The 9,293-nt window shown below is 52.1% G+C and overlaps 1 protein-coding gene across 1 annotated transcript; it reads left to right on the forward strand.

Annotated features, from left to right (window-relative positions):
* The first annotated feature begins 7,099 nt into the window (after nucleotides 1-7,099).
* LOC148217460 (olfactory receptor 14J1-like) lies at nucleotides 7,100-8,145 on the forward strand. The gene has a single exon (XM_088158676.1). It carries the CDS (start codon nucleotides 7,100-7,102, stop codon nucleotides 8,030-8,032), a length of 933 nt encoding a protein of 310 aa, XP_088014802.1. The 3' UTR covers nucleotides 8,033-8,145.
* Nucleotides 8,146-9,293: the final 1,148 nt, after the last annotated feature.

Here is a 9,293-nt window from a genome sequence, read left to right on the forward strand (position 1 = left end):
CTTACAGAGGAGAGAGCCTTGTTGAGTGTAGCCTGGACTTTGGGAAGGTGGTAGCTGTTAGATCAATACACAGCAAACTGCCCAAACCTTTTCTTGTAACTGCTCTCTGGTTATTTTGGCCTGGCTTCTTTAGGAGGTTCTATTTTCACTTAGAAATGGCACGAGAACACTCAGTGTGCTCCCATGGAGCCAGTGCTGTCACAGGACAGATGGAGCTGGGACAAATGGCACATTGATTTTGATCTCAACAAGAAGCCACCTGAGCTCCTCATGACAGCAACCCCACAGACTGGTAATGGATCCATTAAAATGAACTCATCACAAAGCTTTTCACTGAAACTCTGACATACGGAGCTTGTTCAGTTCTGCCACGGAGGAAAGGACAAAGAGGTTTAGCAAGGAGATCCATGCACAGCAAAACTGTCCTCTTGCAAATGATGTGTTAGGATGTAAACCCTCATCCATAGTCAGGTTTTACCCCTCCATTTACCCAAATTCTTGGTCTTAATTCCTGTGTCAGTAGGAAAATGTGACAGGGAAGTGTAGAGCCTCCTTTTCTTCTTGAGCTGGGCAGCTTGGAACCTCATCTTCTCCCACAGACAGGAACAGACAAACTGGAATTTTGTCATGAAGCCGTACTTTGGGAAGTTTGCCCTGAGTTTATTTTTGCCCAGAAGTATCTGAGATTCACTGGAATATTTACAAGCCATAAATAAGCCATTGATTTATTGTCGTTGCTATCATCTCTCATATTTTACAACTTTTCTGCTGCACAAGAACCAAGCTCTTGCAGAACTCTTTCCCCATGCATTTCTCCAGTGTTTCTTGCAGATAAGCGTGGATGTCAGCCTGGCTGGGACACAGAGTCAGCCAGATTTCACCAAGAAAGAACCAGGCATTGAGTTCATGCCCTGGGAAACATTTGGTAACTTGGTGCAAACCTAACTGCTCTTCCCACAGTCCTTAGTGTTGTTCTGTAAACTGGTTCAAGTTCTGCTCCCCTATTGGTTATTCATTCCCCTTATATGTCATCGTTCCAGAAAGTTCTTCCCCCGAGGGTATCTATTGTCACGGCCCCCTTGTTTCGGGTCCTCGGAGTTTGTCCCCATACAGTGTTCAGTTTCTGGGCATTGTCCCTGCTTTATTTTCCATTAAAGTTCTTTAACTTTTTGGCCAACTCCGTTGTTCCCACTCCTTTATTTTTGCCACTTAATCCTTCAATACTTCAAGCCCAAATGTTTTTCAGCCACCTTCACCACAACACACGACTGTGTCTTGAGTGTAAGAATTTTGCATTTTGAAACTGGGACATAAAATATTGAAAATGAAAGTTGTAACTACCAAAGGGGAGGGGAGTGTGACAGCATCTTTTCCTCTAGAATGTGCAGCACCCCAAGGCCTTCATCAGTGCTTTGTCCTGTGCCACTCTGGCATGTCATGAAATGGGACTTCACCTGCCACCAGCCCAGGTCACCCTCTGCCACCGCAGCTCCTTGGACCTTGTGTCCACAAAGCAGACACAAAGTGTTTCTGCTGCTCCCCCCTTGGCACAAATCCACAGTGAGCTGGGATTTTTCCAAGTCTTGTGTCTCCATTGTGCCATATTCCTAAAGAACCAGGAGCCCATCCCAATGAATACAGTGAGTTTCATGCATGGTTGTCAGCTCCACTTCCTGCCTACAAATCCTGAAACTGCTTCTAAATGCTGCTCCCTTCAGCTCTTGGACACCTACTCACACAGAGCTGGGAAAAAAAAAATCTCCTGGCTGCCAGCTTACAAGGTGACTTGTGCCAAAGTTAGAGCTCTGTGAGAAATCTCTATCCAGCCCTATTCTTTTAATGTATCTATATGTGGGGGTGTGCATGGATGTGTCTTGTGTACAAAGGAAGGAGTGTGCAAGCAACGTGACTGACACTTCTACTCTCCGTGTTCATTCCATACCCATGGATACAGAGACATCCAAGAGCCCCTGGCACAGAGAGACCCTTCTGTCCATGGATACAGAGACATCCAAGAGCCCCTGGCACACACAGACCCTTCTGTCCATGGATACAGAGACATCCAAGAGCCCCTGGCACAGACAGACCCTTCTGCCCATGGATACAGAGACACCCAAGAGCTCCTGGCACAGACAGACCCTTCTGTCCATGGGTACAGAGACATCCAAGAGCCCCTGGCACAGACAGACCCTTCTGCCCATGGGTACAGAGACATCCAAGAGCCCCTGGCACACACAGACCCTTCTGTCCATGGGTACAGAGACATCCAAGAGCCCCTGGCACAGACAGACCCTTCTGTCCATGGATACAGAGACATCCAAGAGCCCCTGGCACAGTCAGACCCTTCTGTCCATGGATACAGAGACATCCAAGAGCCCCTGGCACAGACAGACCCTTCTGTCCATGGGTACAGAGACATCCAAGAGCCCCTGGCACAGTCAGACCCTTCTGTCCATGGATACAGAGACATCCAAGAGCCCCTGGCACAGACAGACCCTTCTGTCCATGTGTACAAAGACATCCAAGAGCCCCTGCCACAAGAGGTCAAAGCCAGCCAGACCTGTCTGTCCTCGAAGCTTTTGTCTGGGAGCAGCCCTTGCATATGGGGTACTTTGGAAGAGAAATACCAATTGTGGCATTGAGTGTCTGTGCAGGGAGGATGATTGTTTTCCATAGGAAGGAAAGCACTGAGGTCCAGAGTTTGAAGGAGAATGAGAAGCAGTTCTCAGGAAGACAAGACCAGCCAGGGTTGTTGGTAATGGCAGCTTTTGTCTGGGAGTAATCCCTGGATATGGGGAATTTTGCAGGTGGAATCCTTTTTCAGCCATGTGTGCCTGGATGAAAAGCACAGTTCTTTTCCATATAAAGGAAAGTCCAGAGCCCCAGTGTTTCAGGTGTACGTGAGAAGAGACCCTCAAGATGCCAAGGGCAGTTGGAGCAGTCAGGCCAAGCCAAGCAGACCTGTTGCCTGTTCCCTTGGATCCTTGGGGCCCTGCAGTGCCACAATGGTTGTGTCATATTGGATCCTTGGTTCCATGAGGCCCAGCTGTGTCACACTGGCCTCTTGTTTCCATGGGCTCCACAGTGTCACAATGCTCCCTTGGTCCCATGAGCCCTTGCAGTGTCACAGGGGTCTCCTTGGGGTCACAGTATCCCAATGGACCCTTGGTTCTGTGGGGACTCACAATGGCAGAAGGGTCTCCTTGGTTCCATGAGACCCTGCAGAGCCCCTTGATTCAACGAGACCTCAAAGTGTCATCGTGGTCTCCAGGATTCCATGAAGCCCCACAATGTCACAGTGGACCTTTGGTTCCATGGGGTCCAGCACTGTTCCATGAATCCTTAGTTCCATGGGGCCCTGTAGTGTCACAATGGACTCCTTGGTTCAAAGGTGCCACACAGTGACACAATCACCCCTTGGCCTGATGAGACCCCTTAGTGTCACAGTGGTTCCTTGGTTCCATGGGGCCCCATAATGTCACAATGGCCCCTTAGTTCAATGAGGTCTTTAGTGTTTCCATGATTCCATAAGGCCTTGCAGTGTCACAACAGATCATTGGTTCCATTGAGCCCCACAGTGTCACTATGGTCCCCTTGGCTCCACAAGGCTCTGAAGTGCCACAATGGCCCTTTGGTTTCACAAGGCCTCAAAGTGTAAAAATGGACTCCATGGTTTCATGAGGCCCTGCTGTGTCACAATGGGCCTTTGGTTCCATGGTGCCCCACAGTGTCACAATGGTATCCTTGGTTCCATGATGTCAGAATGGACCCTTCATCCCATGCAGACCCACAGTGTTCACTGTAGTGCCCTTGATTCCATGAGGCCCTGCCATGCTGAAATGGCCCCTTGGTTCCAGTGGGTCCCAAAGTGTCAGAATGGTCTCCATTGTTCCATGAGGCCCTGCAATGTCACTGTGGTCCCCTTGGTTCCACAGGGCCCCACAGTGTAATAATGCACTCTTGGTTCCATGAGGTTCCTTGTCACAATGGCCATCTTGGATCCATCGTGTCACAATGGCCCCTTGGCTCCAGGTGGCCACACTGTGTCACAATGGCTCATGGCTCCATGAGGCCACACAGTTTAACAATGGACCCTTGGTTCCATGAGGCTTTCCTGTGTCACAATGGACTTCTGGTTCCATGAGATTTCATACTGCCAACAACAATCTCCCTGGATCTGCAGTGTCACCATGGACCCTTTGTTCCATGACGTTCTGTAGTATAACATTGTCACCTTGGTTCTGTGAGGTTCTGCAGTGTCACAGTGGGCCCATGGCTCCACGAGGCCTTGCTGTGTCACAATGGCTCCTTGGTTCCAAGAGGATTCTCAGTGTCACAATGATCTCCTTTGATCCACAGTGTCACAATGGACAATTGGTTCCATGTGGCCCCAATGTATCAAAATGGATTTTGGTTCCATGGGGTTCTGCTGTGCCACAAGGGCCCCTTTTGTTCCATCAGTTTGCACAGTGTCACAGTTGACTCCTTGGATCTGGGAGGCCCTGGCATGACCTAATCTATAAATTTGCTGAATAAGACTCCTTAACACTAATTTGCTATTTAAGAGGATATCATTTATTCCGGCCTGAGGTCTAGAGAGAGATTACTCCTAACCATACGTGGACATGTAATTCTACCAATGTGTCACTTATATTCAGTCACTGCTGGTGCATTACAATTTACCCATTTCTATAAAACCCCCACCAATTTTCCAGGTTCAGTCCTTGTTTTATCTATCACTGCACCCTTGAGCCAGATGTGTTCTCATTGTCTTCCAGCCATCCTTGCAGAGAAAGCAGTCCCTGCAAGCCTTTTTATTAAGCTAAAAGTTCACAGTCAAAGTAAAAATGGATTTAAATATTTTGGTAAGAAGGCCAAGGCTTTGTGTGTGCAGGCAGAGGCAGGCAGGAGGCAGAGCTGTCAGCAAAGGAAGGGGCCAGCGAGGTGGGGCAGCCAGGGGATGACGACAGCCTGCAGGGACAGAGGCGCAGGGCATGGACACCGTAGGACAGCCTGGGCTGCAGAGGGCACAGGGATGGGCAGCAGCTGAAAGGCCCTGACACAGCCAACTCCTGCAGCACTTGGGCCATGCAGGCTGGCCCTGGGCCTGAGGCCAGCAGGGGACAAGTGAGCCTTGCTGTGCTGGGGCCTCATTGCCTCCTTGTCCCTGCTCAGCAGCCTGGCAGGGGCCGCCCCATGGTGCTGCCCTTGGCATTGCACATGGCCAGAGCCCAGTGGGCCGGGCAGAGCCCTGAGCAATGAGGGAGGGACAGGATCTGCCTTGCCAGGGGCTGGGGCTCAGCCCTTGTTCCTTTCCATTCGTGAAACACATCCAGGTTTGCTCAGCATCAGAGACACGTTTCCCTTGTTTTTCCCCATCTGCCATCAGTACCTCCACTGTTCTGCTCTAACTGGAATCTGGGGACACTTTCTGAGTGTCACTTTCATTAAAACTTCAAGAAACTTTGGAGTTTGAAGCTGAATTTGAGTTCTTGAGAGGTTGCCAAAGCTCCCTCTCAGGGATTGATGTCCAGGGACTCAGCACCAAAGCCCTGAGAGGGTCATTAAAGTCCTTGTGCTGTGTCTGTGCTGATGAGCTGGGCTGGGCTCTTGGCACAGACGCAGCTCCTGGCAACCAAGAAAAGCTTCATAAAGACATTTCTGCTGAGGAGCAGCTCCTCTCCCAGCCCAGCAGGGCTGAGGGCAATGCCTGCAGGCACTGAGGGGACAGGAGCCAGGCACAGACAGGCCAAAGGCAATCGGGACTGGGAAGACATTGAGCTGAGACTGCACTCAGGGAAACATCTTCACAGCCCTGGACATGGTGAGTGTGTGGGTGCAGGGCAATGTCCCCTGTGCTCCTGGAGGGATCTCCTGGAGCCAGCACAGCCCACAGCCTGGGGGATGTGTCAGGAGGACTCTCCCAGTTTCTCTGAGACAGAGGAGGAGGAGGAAGAGGAAGAGGAAGATGAGGATGTGCTGCAGAGCGGGGCTGCCCTGGGCACCGTCAGAGGGACAGGGCAGGACGGCTCCTGCTGCCAGGGACGGCTGCAGGGGCTGAAGCTGGGGCTGCAGCCAGGGCTGCCCAGGGCTGTTCTGCAGAGCAGCTCCTGCAGCCCTCAGGGCTCTTGGCCAGCCCAGGCCATGTGCCACCTGCCAGGGACAGCTCTCAGCCTGCCTGGCAGCTCCCCATGGACTGTGGGGAGAAGTTGGAGGTGCAAGGAGCCACCCCCATCAGGGCAGATTCCTCCTGCTGTGGAGATGGTGCTGCATGGCCAGGGCTGCTCTCAGCTTTCTCCTCAAGGCAAGGCAAAGGGGCTGTCAGCTGTGTCTGTGTCACTGACACTCCTGCACTGTCCCACTGGCCATCAGCACATCTGCCTCCCATCTCCCTCACAAAGTGCCTCCTCACCCTCCTGTGCCTACAGACAGCAGCAGCAGCACCTTGGCTTGCAGCATCTCAGTTTGTGTGAGCTGCCCTTAAGGCCCTGCTGGCAGGGAGATGGCCCTGGGCAGTGCCCTGTGCTGGGAGGGGTGTGCAGGGCAGAGCTGAGCCCCCAGGGCTGGGTTGGGATATGGGAACATTGGCAGGGACAAGGCTTGGATAGAGAGAAAGAGCTCCCAATAGGGACAACTGCAGGCAGCAGAGAGCCAGAGCAAACATTTGTATCCCTTCCTGTCCATCTGCACAGGGAAAGAGAGAAGGGTTTGAAGAAAACAATTTTTAAGCATGAGTTGTCAAAAAGTCCACTTTATTTTCAAAAATGTTTTAACTGAGATCACCCTGAAATAGTTGCAGGAGTAATGAGCAAACGGCACCTGTGTGTCACCAGCAGGTGTGACTGTACTGGGGCACAGGGAGCCCTGTTTTCTCTCTGGGCTTCACAGTGTTCAGTCTGAGAGCAATGCTGAAGATGAGGCAGTAACTCAGTAGCAAAAAGCTGAACACAAAAAAATAAAAAAGAAAAAGGCAAGTGGAATTTCCCCAAAGAGTATTTTCAGTGAATATGTAAGAAAATAGCATAGGATTTATCCATGGAAACCTGTCCCAGCTTATCCATGTCTTCTTTCAACAGTCCACCATGCCCAGAGTGCAGAAATGTCCAACAGCAGCTCCATCAGCCACTTCCTCCTGCTGCCATTGGCAGACACGCGGCAGCTGCAGCTCCTGCACTTCTGCCTCTTCCTGGCCATCTCCCTGGCTGCCCTCCTGGCCAACGGCCTCATCATCAGCGCCGTAGCCTGCGGCCACCACCTGCACACCCCCATGTTCTTCTTCCTGCTCAACCTGGCCCTCACTGACCTGGGCTCCATCTGCACCACTGTCCCCAAAGCCATGCACAATTCCCTCTGGGACACCAGAAACATCTCCTATCCAGGATGTGCTGCTCAGGTATTTCTGTTTATGTTCTTCATTTCCACAGAGTTTTCTCTCCTGACCATCATGAGCTACGACCGCTACGTGTCCATCTGCAAACCCCTGCACTACGGGACCCTCCTGGGCAGCAGAGCTTGTGCCCACATGGCAGCAGCTGCCTGGGCCAGTGGCTTTCTCACTGCTCTGCTGCACACGGCCAATACATTTTCCCTGCCCCTGTGCTATGGCAATGCCCTGGGCCAATTCTTCTGTGAAATCCCACACATCCTCAAGCTTTCCTGCTCCAAATCCTATCTCAGGGAACTTGGGCTTCTTGTGCTAAATGCTTTTCTATATTTTGGCTGTTTTGTGTTCATGGTTTTCTCCTATGTGCAGATCTTCAGGGCTGTGCTGAGGATCCCCTCTGAGCAGGGACGGCACAAAGCCTTTTCCACCTGCCTCCCTCACCTGGCTGTGGTCTCCCTGTTTATCACCACTGGCACATTTACCTACCTGAAGCCCCCCTCCATCTCCTCCCCATCCCTGGATCTGGCAGTGTCAGTTCTGTACTCAGTGGTGCCTCCAGCCCTGAATCCTCTCATCTACAGCCTGAGGAACCAGGAGCTCAAGGATGGCCTGAGGAAAATTATCATGAATGCTGCTCAGAAACAATAAACTGTTCATCTTCTGTATAGCTGTTGTTGTGTTAGATTCATGCTTACTTTGTGTCCTGTATTTTTTGCTGCTGACACTGTTGTTACACTATTTAGAATTTGTTCGCCCAGAAGTCCTTGGCTATACAATTTTTAATTCATTGTTTGCCCTTCTAGCAAATCCAGAGACTGTGTAACCCAGGAGCTAGACTACCCATGTGCTTACACCAAATAAAGAACTCTGTATTGCCATGCTCCCCTGACATCTTTCTTCTCTGACTTCTCTGGAGCTGCAGGGTCAGTGCCTCTGGGCAGAGCTGGGGTGAAAAGGGAACCCCAGTGCTCCTCACTGCCTGGCAGCCCCAGGGCTTCTGCTCCATAACCTCCCCATCCTTCTCTTCCACCCTCCCCTTCAGAGCCCCTGAACTGGTTTAAGGCCTCAGGGCTCTCTCAGCTCAGTCCCAGTCCTGCTGTGTGACTGTCCAGGGACAGTCCTGTTCAGCTGTCCCATCCCTGTGTTCCCAGGAACACTTGCCCACCCCCAGCCCATTGTCTGGGGGATTGATGAGTTGCCTCATGATGGGGCCAGCTCTGCTCAGGAGCAGCCAAAGCCTTGGGCTGGGACCAAACCCACTCCAGCTACAAGAGCGAAGCACAGCAGGACAGGGTCTGTTCTGGGCAAAGGGAACTCCATCCCAGCCACATCCAGGCCAAGGTGGGTCAGGGGGCTCTTCCCGCCTCTCCTATTCCACCGTTCAATGAATCTTTTCCTTGGAGAGCTCTTTGAAGACAGAATTGACAGACAGGCAGAAGCAGAGCTATAAAATGCACCAGTACAAACACAGCAGCTCCTGTGAGGAATGAACCCTCCCAGGGCAGTGCTGTGGCAGGAGAGGCAGCCAGGAGGAGGAGGAGAATGAGCTCAGTGCATGTGTGTGTGTGTCCCAAGACACAGAGGGTGAGGGTGGGCAGAGGTCAGGGCAGAGCTGCCAATGGCAGGGCAGAGGCACGGGCAGCGAGATGGGAGTGTGCAGCCTGCAGGGACACAGGAGCAGCTGTGGTACAACACAGGACAAGCTGTGCTGGACATGGCCAAGGGCTCTGGCAGGGCTGGCAGTGCCCAGGAGAAGCAAAGTCTTGGTGCCCTGGGGCTCAGCAGGGTCTGTGCCACCAGGGGCTCCGAGGAGACACCTTGTCCTGAGCCACTGGGGCCTCCTGGCACAGCCCCAGCAAGGCTGGCCACTGTCACCCTTTGTCCTGCCCTCAGCATCCCCCCACATCCC

Source organism: Sturnus vulgaris, unplaced genomic scaffold, assembly GCF_052056855.1.
Source record: "Sturnus vulgaris isolate bStuVul1 unplaced genomic scaffold, bStuVul1.hap1 Scaffold_84, whole genome shotgun sequence".
Lineage (NCBI taxonomy): Eukaryota > Metazoa > Chordata > Aves > Passeriformes > Sturnidae > Sturnus > Sturnus vulgaris.